This window comes from Gymnoscopelus braueri (genome assembly GCF_963280865.1).
Source record: "Gymnoscopelus braueri genome assembly, chromosome: 22".
NCBI classification, from domain to species: domain Eukaryota; kingdom Metazoa; phylum Chordata; class Actinopteri; order Myctophiformes; family Myctophidae; genus Gymnoscopelus; species Gymnoscopelus braueri.
In genome coordinates this window covers 11,415,143-11,442,978 of record NC_137624.1, presented here as the reverse complement: position 1 = coordinate 11,442,978, position 27,836 = coordinate 11,415,143, and the positions used below count along the sequence as shown (strand labels likewise).

Below are 27,836 nucleotides of genomic sequence, written 5' to 3'. Positions count from 1 at the left end.
ACCCCAGCCCAGATTAATTTGTATTTGTCCACAGAGACCCCAATCTGCCCTGGACCCCCATACAAGATGTGTGTAAAAAAAAAAAATAGGCAATCACAAATGTGTAGATATTGTTTTATAATATATATAAAATAGCAGATCTACAAGTTGTGAGCTTGTAGATCTGCTATTTTCAAATAGCAGTGAGTGAGCAGTCTCTTTTGGGCTTGTTTTCGTAGACCTGGTTGCTTGTTTCTCTCGCATAATCTGGCAACGTGGGGGGGCGTGGCTGTCCTAGAGAGCAGCAGTGATCTGACACGCGACGCCCAGACAGATTTTGTTCTTGGACAGCGTCTCACTCCATGAACTTTGTTGGTGTCCTGGCGGGGATATGCGGATCATAGGCTATCCATGTGTGTGATCGTGTTTTGTTTTAGCAAGAAAGACTACATTTCCAGAAGAAAAGAAGTATCAGTCGGAGTTTCAACTTGAGAGGTAAGAGTTTTATGTTTGTTTGCGATTTATTGCATTGTTATTGCTCACATTCAGTGGTGGTCTGGTGGAAGAAGTGCTCAGATATTTTACTAATGTAAAAGCATCAATACTGCAATGTAGAAATACTCTGTTACAAGTAAAAGTCCGCAAATTAAACATTTACTTGAGTAAAAGTACAAAAGTGTTGGTATCAAAAAGTACCATAAGTAGAAAGTATTCATTATGCAGGATGTCCCGTTTCACAAAGTATCATGTATAAAATGTAGGCTATTAAAATCGTTTGAAAATAGCAGATCTATATAGCTCTGTTCCATATTAGAAGGAATTAGCTATGGACCAGAGCTAGCCGATCTACAAGCTCCCAAATGCAACACGTTGGGAGCTTGTAGAGCGGCTCTTTTCAAATAGCCAAACTTTAAATAGGGCTGAAGTGGTTAATGTATGTTTTGTAATTCTAATTCAAATCTACAAAGTAACTAGTAACTAAAGCTTTCAAATAATGTAGTGGAGTAAAAGTACAATATTTGCCTCTGAGATGTAGTGGAGTTAGTAGAAAGTATTGAAATTGGAAATACTCAAGTAAAGTCAAAATATATAAAAACTACTTAAGTACAGTACTTCAGTGAATGTACTTAGTTACTTTCCACCACTGATTGCATGTTGCTTACATTGTGGTTCACCATTTACAGTGCCACTGTCTGACTCTGAGCTTCAATCATAACTTGTGTATTTTTGTCATGAGCATGAAAATCAATCAATGCTGCTGGGGTGGGGTGTTTTAGTTTTCATCTGCACTGTAAGCATTTTGTAAATATTCAACAGAATTTAACAGTAACATATCAGTGTTGTTCATTACTGGACTGTACAGTTATATGTAACCAAATGGACCCTACAGTACATGTCCATTTAGGTTTGTACAGAGTTTGTCTCAGAGTTGGATAAATTAACAGTGAGGGTTTTACTGTGGTTTTCAACCTGGTCTGGGACAACCTGCACTTTCAAAGTTTATTTACTTACTTACTTACTTACTTATTTATTTGTCAGACATTATATAAGCCTATTCTTGCGTGTCAAGTTCATTACTACTTGGGCAAACAGTATTTTATGATTATAGCCTATCATAATAAATAGTTCCTTTCCTTTATGCTGTACTATGCACCCTGATCTGGTTACTGGGTGGGCAGAGTATGATACAAGCCCTGAGCCATGGTGTAATTCCAATGGAATTCTGAAATGAAGGCACACATAATAATAGATTTAGGGGAGCCTCTGTTGGAGGGCTTGGAATTTCTTATTGCGTGTTGTTCACAGTACAGTAGTACACTCTGTACAAGAATGCCGTATCCTTTTCTTTCCCACGCGTACAATGAATCCTGACAGTTGGCCTTGTGTGTGGCTGTCTGGGCCGTCTGGAGCTCACAGTCGCACCCTCTTATCAAAAGTGTTGTTGCCATGTGCTGATGTGTGAAGACGGGTGGAAGCCCACCATGCTTTACTGTGTTTTATCAGCATGATGGCACATCCTCTCCAGTCCCAGACAGAGGATGTGAAAAGGGCATGTTTGTTTTTTCCGTAGGAGCAGCGCAGGCAAGAAAATGGCCCCACATGGGGTTGAAATTGGGTGCAGATGGCCTACTATAACCTATTGCCCAATGGTTCTCAACCTTTTCAGGCCGCGACCCCCTCCAAAATAATCCTCTGGGAACCCCCTACCCTGACAAGCACTTGGAATTGTGGGGTTGAGGCGTTACATTTGGTTCGACTCTGTTCCAGAGATAAATATTGTGAAAATAGCGAGGCGTTGTGAGCTTGTAGATCGGCTATTTTCACAATTCCTGCTTCTTTCTTATATAATTTGGCCAATGTTTGACCAGTTTTTATAGTAGCCTGTATTTTGTTGATTACTTTTGATCCAGTAATGGTCTTTTTTCTTTACTTTCTTTCTTTTTTTTAGGTATTAAAAAGGTCTTAAAAGTCCTTAAATTGTCTCTTCCCTCTGGGGACCCCCCCCCCCCCCCAAAAAAAAATAATCATGTGGCGACCCCCCTGGAAGGTCCCGACCCACAGGTTGAGAACCACTGAGGCTAGCCTACTACATAGTTATATTCACAGTGTTAATCTATCAACGTTTAACTCTGGGGGTGTACAAATGTAACCAATGGACCCGTAAGGTCTGTTTGTAAAGTTTTAACTCTGAGGATTGTTTTATCGCAGGCTATATAGACTGACAGAGGCATTTACATGGTCGGTGATCAAATTGAGACTGTACAGATTAGAATAATGTGTTCAAACTAAGCTGTGTCAAGGAGTTCTGTAATTGTTGGGGCACTTTGCATTACTAGATAGATGTTGAATACGTGAGCTCACAGGAGAAATATATTAAAACAGTCAGGTTGGTGGTTAAGTTGTTCTCTGCAGGGATAGCAGCAGAGAACAGCAGGGATGAGACCATATTTATACAGATAAGAGAGGCCCATGCCACAGAGCCAAGCTGCAGCCATAACAATAAATACAATTAAGCCAGCACACACAGTATAGTATAGTGTCTTGGAATATTCAGACTCCTAGGTCATTTCAAGGAGAAGGACAATTAACATCTTCGCGTCATCTTGACTAGCCCTGTTCAGATATACAAGATTTGCAGGCAATGCGGTGGCATATTTGATATTCAGATGGCCAGAACATATCATAAGGACAAAGGTTAACACAATAACAATATAAGGTGTCATTCTGCCATAATTTCCCACCACAGCTGTGACCACAATGGCAAAGTGTCCCCACTCTCCAGAAGAGATCAACGCGGGAGCAGCACAGACATTTTAAGCCTTTTATTTATTTAGATGCAAGTATATATACTGTAGACTGACGTTTCGGTCTTTCGACCTTCCTCAGAGTCATGGGTGGCAGCGTCTAGGTAGGCATATACAGTATATACACAGAGGTAGGCATGGGCTGTGCTCTCAATAAAACATTGGTAGATGGCCCTCTATTTCGTGGTACAGTAATTACCTAGTACTACACGTCAGTCTCAAGGTTGCAACAATCCGGGGGGATTGAGGTTGGCTTTGAGTATATGGACCATTTACTGTAGCATATTGCAGAATATACAAACCGATGTAACCATATAATGCCATAATAAAGTAAGTTTAAAAACAGTGTACATATAAGTCGCTTTTCCATCACAGCTTAAGCACGACACTGTCCAGTACAGTCCAGAACCACACCGCACCGCTTCAAAATGTCTTGCGTTTCCATTGCACAAAAGTCCCCACTCGCAAAATCCCCACCCTCCCCTCCCCTCCCGAAGGAAATCAACGCCCCTTTCTTTAACACACCAACTTAGCCTCAGGCTACAGGGTTAGCCTAAATGCTAGCGTGCTTCCTCAGAGCTAGTTTGGCTCTTAAGTTATTATAAAAAGTACAAAAACTATTGGTATCAAAATGTACTTAAGGTACCAAAAGTAAGTACTAAAATATTTGAAAATAGCAGATCTACAATGATGCGATGCGTTGTGAGCTTGTAGATCGGCTATTTTCAAATAGCCTAGGTATAAAATAGGGCTTAAGTGGTTAATGTATGTTTTATAATGTAATCATTTATATCTGAAAAGTAACTAGTAACTAGTAACTAATACGTTTTCAGATAATTGTAGTGGAGTAAAAGTACTACCAATATTTACAAGCAACTTTACAGAAAAATAAGCCCAATGTCGCTTATAATAAGTGGACATGGCAACACTGCTACCGTAGTGTTTACATTTTACAGAGACCTGAGTGGACAGACACAGCTGTGAGCCGACCAATCAGTGGCAGTCACAGCTTTAGCCCCGCTTAGCCCAGCTCAGACCTACCCAAGACTGGGTACTTTTTAGGCACCAGTTTAGTACCACTTACACACCACTCTACCCACTTCATTGTAGTGGAAACCGTCGCTGTGGTGGGCGGTGTGGGGTGGGGCTAGGTAAGTCCATGTATATGGAAAGCCGCCTATAGAGATAAGGGCCAGAGAATATGAGGCCAATACAAAAACATTTTAGATTTTTTTTAATTGTTAAGACATAATGCAAAAAGGGGGAACACTCTCAAGAATAAGAAGCACACAAAATACACCAGGAAGCCTCAGTGACCGTCTACAGAAAACATGAAAGGCTCAGCTCTTCATTTAGACCATTGGGTTCTAAAGTGTCAAGGTTGTGGATCCACAATGCTTCTCTGCGAAGCAGTTTATTAATTATGTCACCACCCCGTGGTGAGGCTCAGATGTTTTTTCTATTCCCCAGAATTTAAGGGAAGCTGGAGAGCCATGATTTGCTTGTTTATAGTGCCTGGTCATGGCATGTCCCCACTATCCTTTCCTTTCATAAAAACTATTTAGCTTCACAAAGTACTGCTTGCATAATATATATATTTGCTGATTTGTATGGTAAAATTTGCTTTGGAAGTTAAACGTTGCTGTAACCAAATCAAACGCATGAATGAACAATTAGGGTTAATAAAGGAATTGGATTAGCACTGATTGCTCAATTGAAGCCCATTTAGCAGAGGAAACATAGAATTATTTATTCGATTCCAGGCCAGGCCAGCAATGTGTCGGTGTGTGTCCCTGAGCGAGACTCTTAACCCCTAATTGCTCCTGAGCACCGAAGCATGGCAGCTCACTGCTCCTAGTGATTATAGGATGGGTAAATAAATGCAGAGGACACATTTCACGTATGTGCAAATATACAGTGACAAAAGAAACACCCCAAGGAGTGGGGACTATTCTATTCTATATACGCAACATTATGCTCAACAGTTACGTCAGTCATTCTCAACCACTCTCATGGTGCATGAGTTTTTGGGGGGTCCACAGATGTCAGTGAAATTACAATTTAAGGAATTTTAAGACATTTTTTATACCTAAAAAGATGCATCAAAAGTAATCAACAAACTATACTACAAGCTCATAACTTGTGAGCTTGTAGATCGGCTATTTTATTCATTAAAATAAGGTGCGGATTGCAGCTTTAACAAATCGGAATTAAATGTAAATTTTATAAATAAAACAAAATGACATTTCAGTTCACTGTAAAATTCTTAATTTAAGGCATAAAATGGATTGGAAAATATACTACTGCTGTTTACATGGCGTAGAGTGTAGCTCTATGTATTATGTAGCACAAATGGGGGAAAAAACACGGTCTACTTTATAATTTGTGTGGAAAAAGAAGATAAGTAAACGAGTAAAATTGTAAAATATTTAGACCTGACACATAATCTCGGTCCCACAGAACCACCTGAGCCCCTGCCCTATATCCTCTTCAATATCCTTGCTCCCACTAGATTAACACAAGTACTGTCCTCTTGACCTGTTTAGTTGATGACGTCCTATATATTATCAACACACAGCAAAATTACCTCTAAGCGTATGGACACATGTGTACACACGTGTAGTTGAATGAACACTGAGGATTTTACTGTGTAGAAGGATCAGGTTCTGAGAGCCACAATGGAGAAGGGATGTATTTCACAAGAGCTGGCTAAAGCCCGGTGTTACTGGCTGTGGGTGGAAGTCATGTTCAGTGCACCAATGTTTGCTCTGACATGTTTCGACACACAGCAAACCCAATAGCCCCAAGATCCCCAAGAGAGTAATGAACCAAGTGCACTGTATTCACATGCACAAACCCAAAGCCCTCAATGCTTGTTTAAATGTGCTGGAAGTATACAGTGTAAAATAAATAAATATATATATATATATATATATATATATATATATATATATATATATATATATATATATATATATATATATATATATATATATATATATATACACACACACACACCTTTTCAATTCGAAAGAACTTTATTGGCATGAGAAAACATACGCTTACATTGCCAAAGCAAGTGTCAAAATATGATAAAAACAGTTGAAAATGGGGAAAGTATATACAGTTGGAGGGGATACAGCATTGTGTAAACAAAGCTATGTCACAGTATAACAGTATAAAGATGTTTTAGACAAATAGCAGCAATCTTTTGCAGTCATTTTCGGACAAATAGCAGCATTTCTTCTCCAAACGATTTAAATAGTATACAAAAAAAGCCTCAGAATTAAAATGCGTTTAAAGGTCTAGAGGTCTACTCGGGACACTCAATGGTTATTAGTCCTTAGGGTGGTTGTATTCCATTGGCTAACCTCGCAACAGTTCACAAATCTTGCTGCTGTGTTCGGGGGGGTCATGTTTCCAAACTCACTATGTAATCTGTGTACATAGTATGTATGTGTCTCTGATGTCTTGGTATAGTGGGCAGATGGCTACAAAGTGTAGCTCTGTTTCTTTCCACCACTTTTTGTGTGCAGTGGGTGCATAGTCTGTCTTCCCTTGGGAGCGGGGTCTGTCTGTGGAAGCCTTTGCAAGGCTGTGTTCACAGAGTCTGTATCTAGTCAAGGCTTTCCTTAGTTTTGGGTCCTTCACCGTGCTCAGGTATTCTGTCAATGTATATTCTCTATTTAGGGCTGGATAGCATTCCATTTTGCTTTGGTTTTGGGTTGTCTCTTTCCAGTATGTCAGGTAGCTTTCTTTTTGTTTTCTTATAATCTGGTTGAGTCAATGGGTTTTCTGTCTGGTAGCTGTGCTTGTGTTTGTGCACAGAGTCTGTGAACCATCTGACTAAGGGGGCATCCCTGTAGGTTTTCTCTATAGTTGAGGGCTATGTTATGGAGCGTGTATGGGTGGCTTTCTTTTAGGTGGTTATAGCATTTAAGTGCTCTCTTCTTTACTTTGGTAATGAGTGGGTATCGTCCTAGTTCTACCCAACAAGCATTGTTTGTTGTTTTCCGTTGGGTGCAGAGGATGGATTTGCAGAGTTCTGCTTGCAGAGTCTCAGTTTGGTGTTTGTCCTATTTCTGAAGTTCTTGGTTGGCAAGGGGACCCCAAATCTCACAACCATAGAGGGAGATGAGTCTAATATCTTTAACCAAATATGTATTAGGATGTCTAGCTTAAAGTTCCTTTTGATGGCATAGAAAGTCCTTCTTGCCTTTTCTCTCAGGTCGTTCGCAGCTTTGTTGAAGTTTCATGTGTTACTGATGTTTAGGCCAAGGTAAGTATAGTTTTTTTTGTTTGTTCCAGTGCCATCTTATTTAGAAAGAATTGTTGGTGTAGGTGGTTATGACTTTTTTGGAATATCATATTTTTTGTCTTGGCTAGATTTACTGTCAGGGCCCACATCTGTGAGACACACACACACACACACACACACACACACACACACACACACACACACACACAGGACACACAAACATCGTTCTAAACTCTCCCCGTCTCTCCTGGTCTATAGGGCATAGCAGTGGCGGACACAGATAGAAAACCCATAATTCTTCCCATAGAGATTTCTGAAAATATTTATATAAATTATTTTAAGCCTGGAACCAAGCCATCCAGGCTCCTGGTGAATCATGACCATAAATCATTTGATTCTATATCAACAAATATTTCAATATTCAATTATATTATATTTACTATATTTTATAATTTCTTTTGCAGTTTTCATTTTTTTTTTGCCACAGAATCAAATGTTTTATGGTCATGTTGAAAATACATTTTCAGGTCGGGATACCTATTGCATCCAATCAGGAGAGAGAACTCATACAGGATACACGGTAAACAAGTGAAATTGGAAGTGCTGAAACAAAAAATAAATCAGCAGACAAAATTAGAACTGTAACACTATAATATTGAAGCTGATAAATGGGTTTTCTCTCCTTATTGAATGAAACTGGTGTCTCGCCTGAAATTGTATTATGTTTATGGCAGAGCTGAAGATATGGGAGACCCCTGTTACTGAGCAAACACAGTAATTATATATATGTATGGATGGTAGATGGATAGATAAACAGATAGATAGATAGATAGATAGATAGAGCTTTAACATTTTAACAAAACAACTTTTAGTTTTAACCCAAAAGATATATCTGCTTTTCTTCTGTCTATGACATATATAGGGACGACAGGCTTAGTGTGGTTATACTCAACCTCATGCTTACTTCTAAATGCAATATATTGTGTGGTGATCAACGTGATCTATTACTTTAAACAGCATTAAGTTGAAATGATATCCTTTAAGTCGAATATCAGTCACATTATTAGATGGCATTTTGTCATTAAAACATGGACACTACTGAGCTTACCTGAATATTTGTGAAAAGATATACTGTAAATGTAGATTATCACCCCGGCATTTGTTATTTTATTTATTAATAATTGTAATTTTTTTACCCCTTTTTCTCCCCAATTTAGTCATTATGCCAACTGATTCCTCCCCACACACATTTGTGTGTTGTCACTGCTGTTGTATCCTACTGACTCACCTGCGAGTAGTGCTGCACGATTCTTGCTCAAATGTGAATCACGATTTTCCTCCATAAGAATTGAGATCACGATTCTCACACGATTCTCACACAATTCTCTTGTAAATATAAAAATATTAAGCAATTTTTTTTTAATTGAAAGAAAGATAGTCATAATTTAAAATCGAGATCGCATAGGTGTCTGAATCGAGATCACAATCTTTTTTCGATTAATCGTGCAGGAGCCCCCACCGGGAGGACGTAGAAGAGCCTTCGTCCTACTCCTCCCGCCCAACAGATGCCGGCCCCAGCCCGTGCAATGTCAAATATCACCCTCCCGGCTTCCCTCCCCTGAGTACGGGCCAATTGTGTTTGTATAGAGTAGACGCTCGACATAGCCGGATGCACCACGGTGGATTCGAACCCACGACCTCCGTGGCGGTGGTGGGCAGGCACTTTTTACACTGCGCCATCCAAGCGGGCCTTTGTTGTTGCCTGAGAAATGAGGACATGCATATCAGCCCTAGGTGATGGCCGATATGCTTGCTGCGGATGGATGAACTCGGATAAAACATGTTTATCCGAATCCGAGTTTTACTCGGATAAAACATGTTTATGACAAACATGGGCCAAACCGAGTTTGGCCCATGTTTCACATAGAGAGTTCTTTAAAGTTGGCTTGCCACAGGCCTATTTCCTTCTTGGTAATGATCATTGGGTATTACTGTCATATTGTACCAATTTATTTTCTTTCTTCAAAAACTGTATTTCTGTGGATGCATCCAACAGCTCATAAAAATACATCTATACTTTGTCACTGCCCACTTGTGATCTTCCTAACAACAATGCTGCTAAGACATTGACTGCGATGTGTGGTTTACTATAGATTATCAAGAAGTTCCACATTCTGGAACATTGACTGCTTTCACATTTCCTGGTTGACAGGTTTCATTCACATTGGGCACAACGCAATATTTCGTTGAGCGATGCAATTCAATGTTTAGTCAATGTGATGGGAGGTACATGGTATCAGGATATGTCAGTAGTCCAGTCTGTTCCTATTCGCCCGTTTGCCAGAGAAGCTTGAAAGTGAAAATACACTGTCAAGACATCCTCACTCATCTTAGCCACACTGAGTCGTCTAGAGACTCTAGAGGTGTCAATAATTTTATAATAAAACCTAATGAAGACATTTGTTAATAATGATTATTTTGATGAACGAGATTGATCACCTCAATAATCTCAATCTGAGCAATCTGATATATTATACTCAAATATTTGCACACATTTTCAAGATTATTCAAAAATATCAGATCTACAAGCTCATGTGCTTGAGCTTGTACATCTGCTATTTTTGAATAGCCAAAGTATAAAATAATGGTTTAAGTGGTTACACAGATTACCGGTTTTAATGGGTTAACTGTGCTGATAAATCAGCTGCTGCGTCACTAGGGAAGATACGACAGCCGTAATTTGTAACTGGCCCCTGTAAAAAATAAATAGTCTAAGCTTATCACCGGAAATGAACCCCCCACCCCCCCAACTGTTTACTTTACATATCTCTCTTTTTTTATTACTACTCGTATTTATTATGATGTTTTTGCGTATCGCTGTATATTAGTGTTTGTCTTTAAATGTCTCGATGAATTGAATACACAGAAGCCTTATGGAAACGAGTCCTGGGCTTATTTGGGTTATCCCTTTAGCATTCTTTTGTATTTGTGCCACTGTGCCTTTTTTTGCAAACTGTTAATAAAGTTTTCAATCAATAACAAAAAAAAGCTGCCTGTACCACAAGTGCATGCCTATTTAACGTGAGCTTGTAGATTGGCTATTTCGACTATTTTAGAAATTTCTTGAAGATTTTCGGCCCAAAATAACATACCCAAAATGGGATGCCAGCAGGTTGAAAGTGGTTACGCTTTGAGGTGCACAGTGTGAAATGAACTCCTACATGTACTTCTGAGGTTACTGTTGCCATGCTTTATGAGCCTGGAGTTACACATGGCAGAGACTCCTGTGATTTGCCATTATAATCTGAGCCCGACCGATATATTGGTCTGGCGTTGCGACGTGTTGTGAGCTAATAACGTGATTAAATAAAGTTCAGTTTATATGTTCGTGTTTCATCTATCAAAAAGTTATTATTATTCTTTTTTTTGTTATTAATTCTTAACAAATTGATTAGAAAAAGATAGCGTTTTTTGTTTTCTCTTGTTGTTTTTTACAAAGTATCAGTCAAAACATTGGTAAATGGGTGGTCAAGGTCAGACTTTCCAAACTCTGCATCAGACCCACAAATATGGCATGGGGTCGGCCAGCTAATTAAGATGGTGTGTTTGTATGCTCCCGCAGAGTGAAGGAGTGGTCAGTCAGAGCTGTTCATTGGTGCTGTGGTGGGTTGGGCTGGGCTGGCTCAGTTGGATGGACTGCACTGAGAGTAACATTCACCACATGTTTGTTCCCTCCACAGCTGAACACCATGGCCACCAACCTCACCAATATGTTCCTCTTCTTCATTCACATCTGGATGATTTCAGCGCTGGAAACTTCCTCTGACCAAGGTGCCTTTTTCATTCAATTGAATTGTTGATTTTATTATTGATTGATTGATGTTTTTACTGGGGGGAAACAATATAATAATGCATGAAACATGACTATATATGTGTACATATCTGTCAATAGGTTAAAACACTAAAACGTTTTTTGAGAGCTTATTTCCATTGTGATCCTTTTGAGTGCAAATGTGTGTGTAAACTGAGTGTCGTGTGTTTGGGGGAGGAGGGGTACATGGATACAATTTCAATGTACTACTACTAAAATAGCACCAAACCAAAACATGGGTACTGTAAGAACTAGTAATTGATGGTTATTATTTGGTCCAGCTGCTATTCAGCCAGCTCTTTATGGAGGACTTGAAGTTAACAAGTGTAGTATATCAGATTGACGCTTTAGTGTGATACGCTTATTTTATCTTTCTTATAGTTATACATGCATAAATGCAGTGTGAAGGGAAGGCAAGAGAATTCCAGGCACAGCAGAGGCTTGAAATGTTTATTAATGTGAATTCCACAAAATGATAAACATTTACACGTGGAATTGCTCTTGGGCATGTTATTGATAGTGTCACATTATATTAGCAACACAGTTTGTCTGTGATGATGTTCCTGGATAACTGAATAATTTAATGGAAAAAGACATTGGATCAATATAACATCAAGGTTTCTATAACCACAGAGCCACTTCACTACAAAAATAATATATATATATTGAAAATCTACAATCTTATACAGCAAAATTGTTAGAATTTTTATTTTCACCTACTGTATAATGTCATGCCCAGAATTGAGATGCTATAGGGTTAATGTGGTTCAAATAAATAAATAAATGCACCACCAGATGGAACTGATTACTGGCAAACGATGTCAACACATTATTGTTATTTGCTCCCACTCTCTAATGCCCAAATTGCATGACACCAAAACACTACACGGTAATCCACGGAAAGGAAAGCCAAGGGGATTTTCGCTGAAGTGGCTTCCCAGGAATTCTGGAGAATGGTCAGAGCCATCCACCAGAACACTGGCGAACAATGAGGAGCTGTTTAATCATTCAGAGGCCTCCCTTTTTCGGCCACTCAGCCACTCTGTTTATTTGCATACACGGTCATTCACTGACAGTAGGTTGGGTCCATTCATAGGCAATGAATTCACACGCACGGTTCATGTGCACAGTCCGTGCTTAAATCGCATCTTGTTGCATAACCCTCTCTAACCCTCTTACACAGTGTGGTACTGGAGTGAGTGAAGAAGCCCCCCTTTACCTTTAGCTCTCCAGTTACTTTAGCTATCTTGTTTGTTATGCTCATATTTCCTGGTGATACCATAGATTGTATATATTATACTTAAGCTTTATTAATAGAAAATAGCCAACATTATTTTAACCCAGTCAGACCAAGTGCAGAAGGCTGCGTTCAGACTTTAAGACTAAGTCTATTTATTTTATTATATTTTTTTGAAATCCTGTTTGTATCTCTACTTTGACCTATACCTATCCTGTTTTCATGCTTAAGGTCCTTACACACCGGGGCGATTTTTTCCATGCGAATAATACGTTTTTTTTTAAAACCTTATAAAGTCAATGCAAGCTTCCACACCAGTTTCGCGGAGCGAAAAAAGCGTCTTTTAATTATTCGGAACAAGTCCGAATTTTGCGTATATTCGTATATTCGCCGGTGTGTAACCGCCTTTACTGTTGTTGCTGCTACAACAGCTGAATTTCCCCTTGGGTATCAATAAAGGTCTGTGTATATCTGTCTATCCTCACTGTTTTATGTGGTCATCACAAGCCCACATTGTTTAAGCCCGTCTTCACACCACATTGAAACTCGTGGAGAGCGAGAGCCCACAAATCTGTGCCAGATTGTTCACAGAAATCATTTGCCCGAATCGATTGGTGCCCTCAGCCAGTTGTGGTTTACTAGCAGCGAGAATTGAATTGTCCATGAGAACCAGAAGCTAGCCAATTCAACCACAAGAGAAAGAGTCCGCGTATAACAGCAAAACATTCTGAATGATTCATTCCTGGAAGTGTGGGTAATGTATTTCTCTCTCGTATACTTCACAGGTCTCTAGTGCTCTTAGACTGACCAAGACACCATGACTACATAATATACACATCCAGCAAGGGCCAGTACTGGTCAGGCATTTCGCTGATTGTCCATGTCGGGCAGAAACCTTGTAGCTCCATCTCTCATTTCATTGTCTCCGCCAGGCCGAAAGGCATGGCAGAGACTATTATTTTGCACCCTGTCTGTCTGTCCGTCTGTCCGTCCGTCCGTGTGTGTGTGTCCGTCCGTCTGTGAACAGCTAATTTCCGGCACTGTTCGCTTGATCGCAGCGAAACTGTGCACACACACTCCCTGGATGCCAATTCAGAACCTCGGCCCCACATTTTTCACATGGGCCCGTTCTAGCTCCACCAGAAGGCCGCTTTTTGCAAAACGATTTTTTTTACAGTACTCCTACAGATTTTGTTCAAACATCACGCAAATCGGTACACAGTATCTCTATAGTCATTGAACTAAACATGTCTTTCAGATTTTTCATATTCCATCCTTATTGGCTAAGATTGGCTTCCAAAGTTTTTAATAAAATGCCTCAAATCATGAACACAGCATGCAATTTCCATTCATTTTGCACGCACATTCTCATTTGGCCGAGGAAGAAATACCACTTGAAAATGTTCTAATCAGCCTCATGGTGGTGCTATAACAGGTCGATTCGTGTTTTTACCTATAACTGTGTAAAACTTCTATGTGCACTCCCTAGAGGCCTGCATTTTTCACATCTGCCTTTTATAGCACCACCAGGAGGCCGATTTTTGCAAAACAATATTTTTTTATATTACTCCTACAAATGTTGGCCAAACATCACGCAAATCGGTACATATTATCTCTTTAGTCAAGTGATCAAGATGGATCCGTCCGATTTTTCGCAATCCAGCCTGATTGGCGTATTCCGAACATTGCTGTCCCACACTAACCTACCTGACCTGGCGGAGACCTGTGCTCCAAGGAGCACTTTTTCTAGTATTTCTATGTTTTTTTTTCTCCATAAAGAAATTGGCAAGTCGGGACTCGGGAACGATGAAAGTTAGAAATGCAATACTCGTTGTAGATTTATACGCGGATGTAGATTTTGTGCATTTATTGTAAGATGACGCAAAAATGCCTATCTAATACTGTGCCTTGCTGATGGCATAAACTTTCTTGATGATCTAATCCAGGGGTCTTCAACGTTTTTCAGGCCAAGGACCCCTTAGCTGAGAGAGAGGTGGAGCAGGGACCCCCCACTACATTGTTTACAATTGTGTTGCAGATTAATCTTTTTCATAGATGGCTTCATTGACTATCATCAGTGTTGTGTAAATTAATATTTTGTGTTCATTTCAGACATTTAAGCACTTAAACCTTCAATACTTAGTGCTTGATTTGCTCCTTTTCCCCTCTACACCAAACCTCCTTGCCAAAAATAGCAGATCTACAAGCTCACAACGCCTCGCGCTTTGGCGGACCCACTATAGTAGCTCTGAGGTCCCCCCAGGGGTCCTGGACCCCCTGTTGAAGACCCCTTATCTAATCGCTTACAGTACATGTGGTTCTCTGCTATTATAGGAAAGCAAACATTCTCTCCTGACCCACGGATGTGAGGGGTCTGGCCTTCTACCGAGGGAGGAAATGGCTTCTCTAAATGTGCTGTATAGGAAGAGGCTTTTCCCTGTGAGAAAAACACTGATTGATGGAGACCAACCAAGCACTCTACTCTATAAATAATACCCATTCACCCTCTGTGTGTGAACGCTGTGCTCTCACAGGGGGCGTTAATGGAAGACCTTCTGCCATACATTGAACAAACATTATTTCATAACAGGACGAGTGGTTGACGCTCTTTACGTCGAGCTGTTAGACATAATTAGTCATATCCAGTGGTGGAAAAAGTACTCTTTTTTTTTTCAAAGTATCAATACTGCAATGTAGAAATACTCTGTTATAAGTAAAGTCTGTAATTAAAAGTGTACTTGAGTAAAAGTACAAAAGTATCGGTATCAAAATATACTTCAAGTAGCAAAAGAAGAAAGTAATCATTATGCAGAATGTCCCATTTCACAAGTTTCCAAATTTATAAAATGTATAAAAATCCTTTGAAAATTGCCAAGATGTATACAGAGCTGAAGTGGTTAATGTATGTTTTGTAATAACAATCAAAATCTACAAAGTAACTAGTAACTACGGTTTTAAAATAATTGTTGTGGAGTAAAAGTACAATATTTGCCTTTGAGATGTAGTGGAGTAGAAGTAAAAGTACAGAAAATCGGAAATACTCAAGTAAAGTAAAAAAAATACCTCAAAATTGTACTTAAGTGCAGTACTTGAGTAAATGTACTTTACACCACTGGTCATATCCTTCGTGGTTTGTAGGATTCACTTTTTAATGTTAATCATTAGATTGAATGAGTGCTGATAAAAAAATATATCCTGCCTTATGTTTTGGAAATAGCGTCTAAAAGGAAATTAATTTGGATGGTTTGCAGAGGCTGTTTTCTTTATTCCCGAAATAGACTGAATGTTTTGCCAGTGTTCGGGGACACAAAGTCAACCCGATGGCTGATGTAAACACGTTGATTGAGGCTGATGTGATTAGCTTGAAGCGGTGCCTTGTAGTGTATGCATTATGATTCCAAATTTCCCAATATTGGGAAATTAGTTTTCGGCGCACTGGCACTTGTGTTCGTAATAATGGTCTTGATATCTGCTGCTCGGCAGGTGTTTACCTAAGTGAACGCAGCTTGGCTAACATTAGGCAAACACTGCAGCACTTACAGCACTTACATACATTACAAGCACTTTAGCTCATTAAGAGCGGGGAACGCATCTGTGTCATTTTTAGATTTCTGTGGGTTTTCAAAAAATAGCAGATATACAAGCTCATAGCCTGGCACCGAGTGCCGCGCTATGAGCTTGTAGATCTGCTATTTTTTTTTAAATCTTGAAAATGTGTGCAAATCTTTGAACGTATGTATTTTTTGAAGCGAGCATTTTAACTCGAATCTTTGCTTCTGGGGATTGTACAAACAGTTTTCTGAAAAACAAAACGTATGTTGCCATAATATCAGTGGTGCTCAAACTTTTTCATGTCAAGGACCACCCAAAATGGTATGTATTTGACCCCCATCTGAAAATATTTTGTTCAAGGGATCCCCCCAGAAGCAAAGATTTGAGTTAAAAAAGTTCGCTTTAAAAAGATATATATATATATATTCAAAGATTTGCAAAAAAAATCTCGATTTTTCAAAAATCTACAAGCTTGTATATCTGCTATTTTTGAATAGCCAAAGAAATTTTAACATTTATACAGATGCCTTCCCGGTCTTAATGGGTTAACAAAAAAGACAAACAAACAAACAAAGGAATTAGCAGTGCGTTTGCCAATGGCCAGTGACTTTGCTCAGTCTACGGATATAAACTGGTGTGCACAACTTGAAGTCATGTTCCAGACCCATTATGTTTCATAATAAGTTAAAAAATGTGCCTCTTTCTTTCTCAGACACACACATCGTCGCTCTCGGGTGGAAACCATTTACGTCCAAAACGGTTACTTTCCAGGATATGGAAAAAATAATAACCTGTGTTCCAATGGATCCAATATAGTTATTGGTTAGTTACACGCTGTTGTTAACACTTTTCATTGGTTAAATATTTATAAAACACATAAGACTTAACCACTTTGACTTTGACTTGAAAAAAAACGTTTCAGAAATAGCAAAACTGGCAGATCTACAAGCTTGAGCGTGTAGATTGGCTGACTCTGAACAAAGTTGAAATATGGAGATACGAGGTTTCTGCCCGACAGCAAAGACATTCACCTTACAAAAAATGTGCTGACTTCTCATTTGTAGCTGTAAACGGTGCCATAAAACCCTCAGGCATAGCTAAGTGTCAGATAGATTTTTCTCTTAATCCTCTGTTTAGCGTGGCTCCTCGAAGGAGACGGGGATCTGGTAAACAGGTTATTTTTAACCTTTTGAAGCCCCTGATGAGCTGCTAACCAGGCCAGAGGTATTTCATCATGTCCAAGCACAGCCTCACAGCTGTGGAGGAGCCATCTTGTCCTCTCAGTTCTTGGTACTCAGCAGTGGTGGAAGAAGTACTTTGATTTGTTTACTTAAGTCAAATTAGCAACACCACAATGTAAAAAAAAAAACCTCTTCCTAGTAAAAGGTCTGTATTAAAGATTTGACCTGACACAATTATTGGCATGAAAATATGCTTACAGTAAGTAAAAGTGCAAAATTCTTTCAAGATTTTAGAATACAAATAGGGCTCAATTTGTTAATGCATGTGTTGTAATAACAATCTAAATCTAAATCTAAATCTACAAAGTTACTTGTAACTAAAGTTTTTAAATAATTGTAGTGGAGTAAATAAGCGCAATATTTGCATCTGAGATGCTGTGGAGTAGAAGTATCAAGTTTTGAAAAATTGAAATGCTCAAGTAAAGTAAAAGTGCCTCAGAATTGCACTTAAGTACAATACTTGAGTAAATGTACTTAAGTACACCACTGGTACTGAGCCAGCCTGAGGTTACGGTGTTGTTCTGTCGATGTGGCTGACTTGACACCTTCCATCTGCTCCCAGTAGACCTTTGGCTGCCGGAGATGGGTCGGTATTTGGTACCCTCCCTCCCTTGTTTGTTTGGGTATTGGGTGTTGTTGTGTACTTCAGTGAAAAAAATGAGCGTGCAAACTAAGTCCCCCCCCCCCCACCCCCCATAAGCTTAAACATTATTAGATATTGCGGTAGAGATAGGATTTGTGTTTTATTTCAGCCTCGCCCTTTGCGTATTTAGGCTTAGCTCTTGGCTCAAGAGAAAAAAGGCTGCAGTTGCAATGCTGTAAACCCACGACTTTCTCACGCAAGCCAAATATATCCTTCGTAGTGCGCTCGTTGCACGCCGACAGACTTTTTGTCAGATTTTCAGCCGTGTTTTTTTGGGGGGTTTGAAAATCAATGATTTCTTGGCAAGCCGTTGCACTGCAATGCATAAATTGGACTTTAAACAGTAGTCGTGATATCTGTTGCGCATACGCGGTGAGCGTGTGTGTGCTGTGGCAAGCCAGTAAGGCTGGTTTCTATGTACGAGGAGGGTTCCTGAGGACAGATTGAGAACAAACTGTTTCCACGAAAGCCGCTGTAGTGAGCTGAACTGACAGCAGCACGGCTCCAGCGTGTGCATGTGAAGGGCGTAAAAGGGACTTCCAGGAAAAGGCAGCTGCTCTGCCCCTCCGGCCAATGCTACTCTCTCTCTTGAGTTATGTTACATTCAGTGCTCCCGCCCTGAATTGCACACGTCATAAATACATGTTCCCTCGCCAGATATATTGATTTGTGCCGTACATGTGGCAACATGTGAACAGCACATGTGTATATATAGTGCAGTGGATTTCAGGGACTCTCTGGGTTCCTTTAGGGGGGTCTAAAATTTACCCTTACAAGTCTGTAACTCTGACAGTATACCCTAACGGGTCCATTTGGTTCCATTTGTATACTGTCAGAGTTAAGGGGAGACCTTGAAATGGAAAAGTTTGAGAACCACTGATATGGTGGACCTGCAGGACATCGCAGTACAACAGTTAGGGAGTGTCTTATTATTAAAATAAATCTCTCTCTCTCTTTCTACAATTACAATTTGTAGGTGCTTATCCAGAGCTATTTACAAGTGCGAGATTGGATTAAGCAGAGTAAGCATGAACCCTAGTCAACAAATGACAATCTCTCTCTCTTCCTCTCGCTCTCTCTCTTCCTCTCTCCATATATCTACAGCTGTCCCACAGAAGCGCCCCCACCTCACAGGCTGTGTCTCTACGAACATGGAGACTTTCCGCTGCACATGGAATGTCGGAACATTCCAGAACCTCTCGGAGCCAGGCAATCTCCGGTTATTCTACATGAATAAAAAGTGAGGGTAACCAAGTAGCCTTTAGTTAGAGAAAGATTTTTCAATGTGATGCCTGATATAATATTTAAATATTAATTCATGATATATATATAATTGCACATTTTGTTCAGGGATAAGGCATCCATGATCCTGCATTGAGATACTGTATAACAAAGATCTGAGATTAGACATGTGTGTTAACCACTTCCACCCTGGTGTCCCTGTTTTGGGCATGTCATTTTAGAATTTTCAAAAACATGTTCAAACATGTTCTAAAATAGAAGATCTACAAGTTCACAATGCATCGCGATGAGACAGGTTTTGAACTTGTAGATTGGTTATTTTTGAAAGACATTTACAAGGGCTTAAGCAGTTCAATACTTTTTTCAACGTGATAGGAGTCCCACACCATTTTTATTGTTCTTTTTACTTCACTGCAGCCCAGCCAAGATTATTATGACTATTATTTTAGAGTCCCTAGTCCGTTTAGAATTCTTTCTCTATTCAGGAAAGGCACACAGCTACCAAAACAAGGCATAAAGTCTAATAATAATGGCGTGGCCTCCCTGTCCAATCTTTAGCTATCAGTAGAACGATACTAGGGGTGCAGTGTGTAAATCAAACTATACAAATCACTCTGCGGTGTTCAGTTTGTGAATAATAATCTTTGTCATTTAATGGTGTGGCTATTCTCTGCTACAGAGAGCTACCCCGCGCACGGTTTCATGCACTGTAGTGACCTTTGATTGGTCTACTTTTGTAGGTTCATACACATAAATACAAACACTGTTCTATTGGGCCTGAGCTTTGACCGTGTCGTAAAAATAGGCCTATTACAAATGCATGTATTTTAAAGAACCACCGACATATCTTTGCTGTCGGGCAGAAACCTTGTATCTTCATGTTTTATCTTACGTTTGTTCATTTGTTGCTGCCCTGTTTTAATTGTCGTATGACGGTATCATGTGAAAATAGCTGACCTACAAGCAACAATGTTGTAGTTCTACTATCTAACTCAATGTAAAAATGTTTCCTCAGTCTCTAACTGAAATGGAATAAACATTGAAAAAATGTAAATATAATAATAACTGTGTTCCGAACAAGTAACTGAGCAGATTTAGTACACATGGATTCCAGCGTAAACTGCTTTTGCAGTACAAGTGTGTGCATTGTTGAGATTAAGACTTATCTAACAGTGGTCACAGCTACACAAGATGAAATCTACAGCAGCTAGTCTAATGGGTAAATATGTCTGGGAGGTCTTAATTTGATCAAAAGCCAATAATTAGAGAGCAGGGTTTTTTGCTTATGAAATTGTTAATGATATTTTTTTTGCAGTTATCCATTACCCTACATACTTCGTTGACCAGAATCCCCCAGGAATCTATACTAGGCCCATCTTTTTTCCCCTCTACACTAGGGGACTAGCAGGGATGTCACAACTATGATATTAAATTAACTCAGTGACTGAAGTGCTTTCTCAAAGTGGGGTCCGACGGGGACCCCCAGGGGTCCTTGAGGGGGTTCCAGGTGGTCCCCAGCAAAATGAAAAACTGTTTAAACCCTGAAACCCTATTTTATTTTAGGGCTAGTTTAGAATTTTGTTTTATTTATATTTCAATGCGAAAACACAAACGACACAAATATTCTGCTATGGAGTTCCCTGGCACAAATCTTTCAGATCACGGTCCGCAGCCAAATACATACAAAAAACTAACCCTGAAGAATTGTGAAAATCTTTGAATCAGAATTTAAAAAAAGTTAACAACACAAATATTTACGGGTGTCCCTGGCACAACATCCTTTCAGATCTGCAGCCAAATACATCAAAATGTGGGCGCCCTTGACATGAAAATGTTTGAGGACCACTCGACCTGTGGTTCTCAAGGACAAGTGGTCAACGACCCCCAAAATGATGAGTATTTGGCCACGGACCCCACTTTGAGAACCAATGTTTTAGACCATGTTTGTCTTTCCTGCTCTTTCAGGATACCATCTAATGGTACCATCGAATGGACTGAATTGTCTGAATGTCCTCACTACACTGCTGACCGGCACCATGAGTGCTTCTTCAATGAGAACCGGACAAAGGTTTGGACGAAATACTGCGTCCAGCTCCGTTCACAAGATGAGACCACCCTGTACGACGAGGATTATTTCCACGTCGAAGAAATTGGTGAGCAGGCGTGACGTTGCGTTTATTTTCATCCAGCGACCACAGTCTGCTCGGTTTGTTACTGTAAAGTTGTTTATATCCCGAACCACCAAACACTGTAAATCTTACCCCAGCCAACCGAATTTCATCCGTTATTTTGATCCAGCGACCTCAGTAACTTCTCGGTTTGTTGTTACTGTAAAGTTGTTTATGTCCTCGAACCACGAAACACTGTAAATGTATGACGAGGAATAAGTTTACAACACAAAAACCCTGGAAGTTCACCTGGAATGCAAACAATTTTGATTACTACTTTGGTTATTGTTGTTCCCTGGCATCTCTATTTTGGGCAAACAATGTCAACAAATATAGTGAATATATTACATCTGCAAGCTCACAACACATTGACACTTTGTCAGCTTGTAGATCTTGAGAGATTGTAGATTTACGCTATTCGTCGTATAATGAAGTATATAGGGCTTAAGTGGTTAATTCAAAAATAGCAGATATACAAGCTCATCATGCAAATCTTTGAATATATATGTTTTTTTAAAGCGAACATTTGTAACTCAAATCCTTGCTTCTGGGAGGTCCCTGGAACTAAATATTTTGAGATGGGGGGTCCTCGGCCAAAAACATAATTTTGGGGGTCCTTGACATGAAAAAGTTTGAGAACCACTGACAGTATAGCAACATGTGTGTTTCGGAAAACTGTTAGGATTTAGAAGACATTTGTAGAATCGGCCTCAGGTCTTAATGGGTTAACTGGCCTCCGGGCCCACCGTTTGAAAATCGCCGCGCTAAAGCCATCATCATTATAACTAGTTTTTGTTTGGTCTGTTGGTCCTTCTAGTGCAGCCGGACCCTCCTACGGGTTTGAACTGGACCTTGCTGAACGTGGGTCTGACTGGCTCTCACTTTGACATCATGGTGAACTGGAAGCCCCCAGAGTCTGCAGACGTGCAGATGGGCTGGATGACCCTGCAGTACGAGGTCCAGCACCGCGGGATCAACACCACTCGCTGGACAGTGGTGGGTGACTTTCAGATGTGTAAAGTAACCCAAGTACATTTACTCAAGTACTGCACTTGAGTACAATTTTGAGGTATTTTTTACTTCACTGGAGTATTTTCCAATTTTCTGTGCTTTTACTTCTACTCCACTACATCTCAGAGGCAAATATTGTACTTTTACTCCACTACAATTATTTGAAGACTTTAGTTACAAGTTGCTTTGTAGATTTTGATTATTATTGCAAACTCAATTACTCAATTCAGCCCTATATACGTTGTGGCCATTTGAAAATAGCCGATGTACAATCTCACAGCGACGCATTGTGAGCTTGTAGATCTGCTATTTTCAAATTATTTTTATACATTATATATGCGACACAAATGGCAGATCTATAAGTATCTACGATGCAACGTGTTATGAGCGTGTACAGCTTGTACATCATACATTTCAGAGTCTCTTTGACTCTGATTAAGTTTTTACAATTGAAGCGTTGTTCTGCAGCAGCAATAAAAAGGCTTTAACTGCCTGTGTGCTCCAGTACATTTTTTCATGGGTAGAGAGTTGGCTCAGAACGCTGTGTGTGTGTGTGTGTGTGTGTGTGTGTGTGTGTGTGTGTGTGTGTGTGTGTGTGTGTGTGTGTGTGTGTGTGTGTGTGTGTGTGTGTGTGTGTGTGTGTGTGTGTGTGTGTGTGTGTGTGTGTGTGTGTGTGTGTGTGTGTGTGTGTGTGTGTGTGTGTGTGTGTGTGTGTGTGTGTGTGTGTGTGTGGCGTGCTTATCATTTGTTGATACGCACACATTCTGTGAAACGGCAAAAGGTCGTTTGCTGCTCTGTGTTTTGGTTCCTTTGCACCCAGATAAACTCTGGTGTCTCCTCTACCAAAGCAACTCCCAGAGTCTGCAACTAGGAAACATAATCTGTTGGTTAAACATTCAAAGTATGATTAGACATTGCAGAGATCAAGTGCAGAAAATCTAAGCAACCACATAGTTTCCTTTTTAAATTAACAGCTTTTCCAACATTTTTTTTGTGTGTAAGATCATCACAATTCATTCATTGAAGAAATGTCACATGAAATACAATAACATACTAAAACATATTTATTTAACAAACATTATACGACCTAATACATCAATATGCACTACATCAATAAGGTAAACCTCAAAGAACACCTGCATAACCCCCAGGTCTGCATTACTACAGCTTTGCTTTTATTTGCTTTTGTTCATCTTTTTCCAGGTAAAGATAAAGGTTGTTTGCTTTTCTTTTTCAGTGCAAAGTAAACTTTAACCTGGTTAAATAAAGGTAAATTCGATAGAAGAATTCTTATTCTTATTAACTTCACATCAATTTCAACAGAAATCCTTGTTTGTTTAAGTTGTTTTCTTTCTTCTTTTTTATTCTAACCTGGTGTATTTTACAAGGCGTCATTCACTCGATTTACTTACATTATTGCATCATACAGATCATAATATTTACAAATCAAGCAACATTTAGACCTAACATTTTATTTGCTTTGAAATACATGAAAAACATGTTTAGCTGTTTACAATATGTCATGAAAAATATGGGAATGTAAAGGAGGAATGCGTTGTTGTTAACCCTATTTTGGTATGCAATGTCTGTCTTTGTTGTTGGTAAGCCGAGTGTCAAGGATTTCTCAGAGTGATATGAGAACTCTATTTTCTACTCCCCAGGTCCCAGACCTTGACAAAACGACAGAGCGTTCGATTTATGGCCTTGAGACCAATGTAAGCCACGAGGTCAGGGTGAGATGCAAGATGCTGGCGGGCAAATACTTTGGACCTTTCTGCGAGTCCATATTCATCACCGTCCCTTCTAGAGGTGAACAACACAGCATATCACAGCAAAATCCTCAGTATTAATTTAAAGGTGCAAGTGACAAATTAGTGTTAAAATGAGTGTTAAATCGCTCTATATGTTTGTTCAGTAACAGGGGTCTCTCTTTCTCTCCAGCTCTTTAATATATCAGGAACTCCATTTTCATGTCGGGATACCAGTTTGATCCAATCAGGAGAGAGAACTTATACAAGATACAGGATAAACAAGTGAAATTGGAAGTGATGAAACAAAAAGAATCGGAGTAGACAAAATTGAAAGTGGAACACTATAACTTTGAAGCTGATAAATTATCTTTGTGGTGTTCTCTTTTGGATAAAAGTGGCATCCCTCCCTGAACATTTATTTTCTGTTTCCTAAAGAGGTGTGTAGTGAACAAACACTCTGAGTCTAGCAGTGATTACTTTAAAATAGAGCTTTAACTGATTTTTTTTTAACAAAAACATATCCCTTACAGCAGCTCTTAACACTGAGAGTGTCCATTTGTACACTGTCAGAGTTATAAATCAGCGCTGAAGATTTTACTGTGTTTCTTTCAGGATTGTCTGATAATGTGTTGTAGATGGTTTCAAAATTCTACATGTTGCTAGGAAACGTGAAAACCCTTGTCAACATCTGTGCGTGTGCGTGTGCGTGTGTGTGTGTGGTGTTAACTCCAGTGCCTAGATTTCCTGTGGCGATCTTGCTGGTCTTTGCTGCCTTGTGTTTAGTGGGCATCCTAATGCTGATTGTTGTCTCCCAGCAACGAAAGTAAGACACTTCTATTGTTGACGCACAACGTACCTGTATCTGTGCAAGTACTGATAAGGATGGAAAGGGATTCTGACAATATTGCTTCTTCGCTTTGTGTGCTGTATGCTTCTTTAATTAGTAATGTTATTATCCCATATAGTTGACATAGCCATAGCATCTCATAGCCTTGGTAAAAGATCAATATTATTTTCAAAGAAGAGATGCTTCACCATTAGCTTTGTTGTCTCCACAGGTTGATGGTTATTCTTTTGCCTCCGATTCCTGGACCTAAAATCAGAGGAATTGACCCAGAACTGCTCAAGGTATTTTACAGACTATCTATCTATAAATTCCATGTATTTACTGTATGTATGTATACATATATTATTATGTACAGTATGTATATATGTATGAGGCATTTACAAATGTGATGAGACACATTTTTGCTCTGGTCATTTGAGCACAAACATGGCCCATTTTCAGAGATAATAATTGTAAATGTATATTTTTTTCTTTTTGTCTTACAGAAAGGCAAGTTGGTAGACTTGACCTCGATCTTGGGCGACCACCCCGACTTGAGGCCGGAGTTATACAACAATGACTACTGGGTGGAGTTCATCGAGCTGGACATGGAGGAGCCGAACGACCAACTCACAGACATGGACACCGACTGTCTCATGGACCGTTCGCCGTCCTCCGATTGCTCACCCCTCTCTATCGGGTTCAGGGACGACGACTCGGGCCGCGCCAGCTGCTGTGACCCAGACATCCCCTGTGACGCAGAGACGTTGCCCTTTCACTCGCTTCTCTCGAACCGCAGGTCCAGCCAAGAGCCCTCTGGCCTCGTCGCAGTCCGGAGCTCCCCGGCCCAGAACCCTGCCTCTGGGGAGCGCCCTCTGGTCGCCGTTCCCGGCAGAGAGGAGCTTTACACCCAGGTGAGCGAGGTGAAACCGTCCGGCGAGCTGCTGCTCGCACATGAGGAAGAGAGCGAGGCGGACGACGCCAAAGGCAAAGTCTCTGGCGGGAAAATCAAGATGGAGACGGAGAAAGAGCACGTCAAGAAAGAGTTCCAGCGGGTCAACACGAACGCGTCGGGTTACACCTCGGAGCTGGACGTGGGGAAGATGAACGCCAGACTGTCCACGGGGGAAACCGGCGAACCCTTTCAGAGGGAAGACGCAAGTTTGGTGGCATCTCGAGCCTTTGGGGACTACCAGCCTCCTTATCTCGAATCGGGTTTGGCCTCCATGCCCCCGCTCCCCCCGGCCCCTGTCTACACCGTGGTGGAGGGCGTGAACACGCAGAACAGTCTCCTGCTGACACCCAACCTGACCCCTGGCCCGCAGCGAGTCGTGCCGAAAGCCATGCCCACACCGGAGGGTTACCTGACGCCTGACCTTTTGGGAAACGTAACACCGTAGGTCCAGTGACGCAACGTGGATAGTCAGGATTGTTCGAGGGGGGGGAGAGTAGAATAGGGCAGTGGTTCTCAAACTTTTTAATTTCAAGGACCCCCCCCCCCCATAACTCTCAGAGTTACAGAGCTGTAAGGGTTCATTTCCACTTTGAAAACCACTGGAATAGGGAAACATAGTGAGACCGAGAGTGACATGGTAGGTGGTTTGTGACATGAAGTGTCGAATGTCATCCCTCTTAAAATAGATGAGGACCCTCTCCGCAGGGCGACCTCCCACCACCTCTCTACCTCCCCTGACCTTCACCTCCGCTGCTAGCCGGACGGATAGCTTACAGAAAGATGGACAAGAAGGGAGAGACGAGGTATGAGGCTCTTCTCCTAGTGCCAAAAGAGAGATAAGCTCACTTAATGCGATGTCGCGCGACAGTGTCGCTTGCCTACAAGAACAGATCTACAAGCTGACAGCGTACAATTTGATGTGAAAAAAAAAAGGCAATATTGATACCAAACGTTATTTTGGTAACAACAGATCATGCTAGATTTGAAGCGGAGCCCTTTTACACAGGAACCTTTATGGAGCGTATATTAAGTGTTGTGGTTGTTTATAGCTGGGTTTTTGGTCAAATAAAGCATGTTTGGGTGTGTGTGAGAGGAACTTAGTGTAGCCTATTCAGTATGGGGCTTGTCTTACTTGGTGCTATTTAGCACTGTGTTGTTTACATCATTGTTCTCAACTGTGAGGTTACAGAGCTGACTTTGACAAATAAATGTGTGTTGACTCTGCAATGTCGCAGAACTGGTATTTGAATGCTTAGTGAATGTTATCTGTGTGTGTGTGTGTGTGTGTGTGTGTGTGTGTGTAGGCCGATACAAAGCCAATAACCCTTTCTTTTTCTTCAAGCTAATGGTGCATGCAATGTATATAATACGCTTAAAACTTGCCTGAGAGGTGAATATTGAATTTGTACAGTCTTTGTATTACAATATTGTGTTACAAATAAACCACTTTCATACTTAATGTCTATCCCCTGTGTAATGAATCAGCACTAAACTATTTAAATACATGAGTAGTGTCCAGCAATGACACATTGTGCTGATTGCACAAAAAAACAATTAATTTTCTAGGTGTTTAAGTCCTTTGATTCTCCATTTTTTTTTTTCTTGAGTTGGTCTGATATGGTCTGTCATTTGGTCTTTATACTGTATGTATATATATTAACAGTGCAATTCTGATCAAAATAACCATTCTTGTAGCTATTTACTTAAGCTACACGTCATAATGTTGCTGACCTGGCTATCAGCCATTTACTGGGGACCCCCTGGGCTGGACCCCTTCATGGGTCTGTGTGCAAACTC

The 27,836-nt window shown here is 40.3% G+C and overlaps 1 protein-coding gene across 1 annotated transcript; it reads left to right on the top strand.

Moving 5' to 3' along the window:
* The first annotated feature begins 324 nt into the window (after positions 1 to 324).
* Positions 325 to 27,480, top strand: LOC308078481 (growth hormone receptor-like). Its single transcript, XM_080419663.1, has 9 exons — positions 325 to 474; positions 11,283 to 11,373; positions 19,191 to 19,326; positions 21,294 to 21,481; positions 22,314 to 22,492; positions 24,169 to 24,316; positions 24,991 to 25,081; positions 25,317 to 25,386; positions 25,591 to 27,480. Exons 2-9 carry the CDS (start codon positions 11,292 to 11,294, stop codon positions 26,482 to 26,484), a joined length of 1,788 nt encoding a protein of 595 aa, XP_080275789.1. The 5' UTR covers positions 325 to 474; positions 11,283 to 11,291; the 3' UTR covers positions 26,485 to 27,480.
* The last annotated feature ends 356 nt before the right edge of the window (positions 27,481 to 27,836 follow it).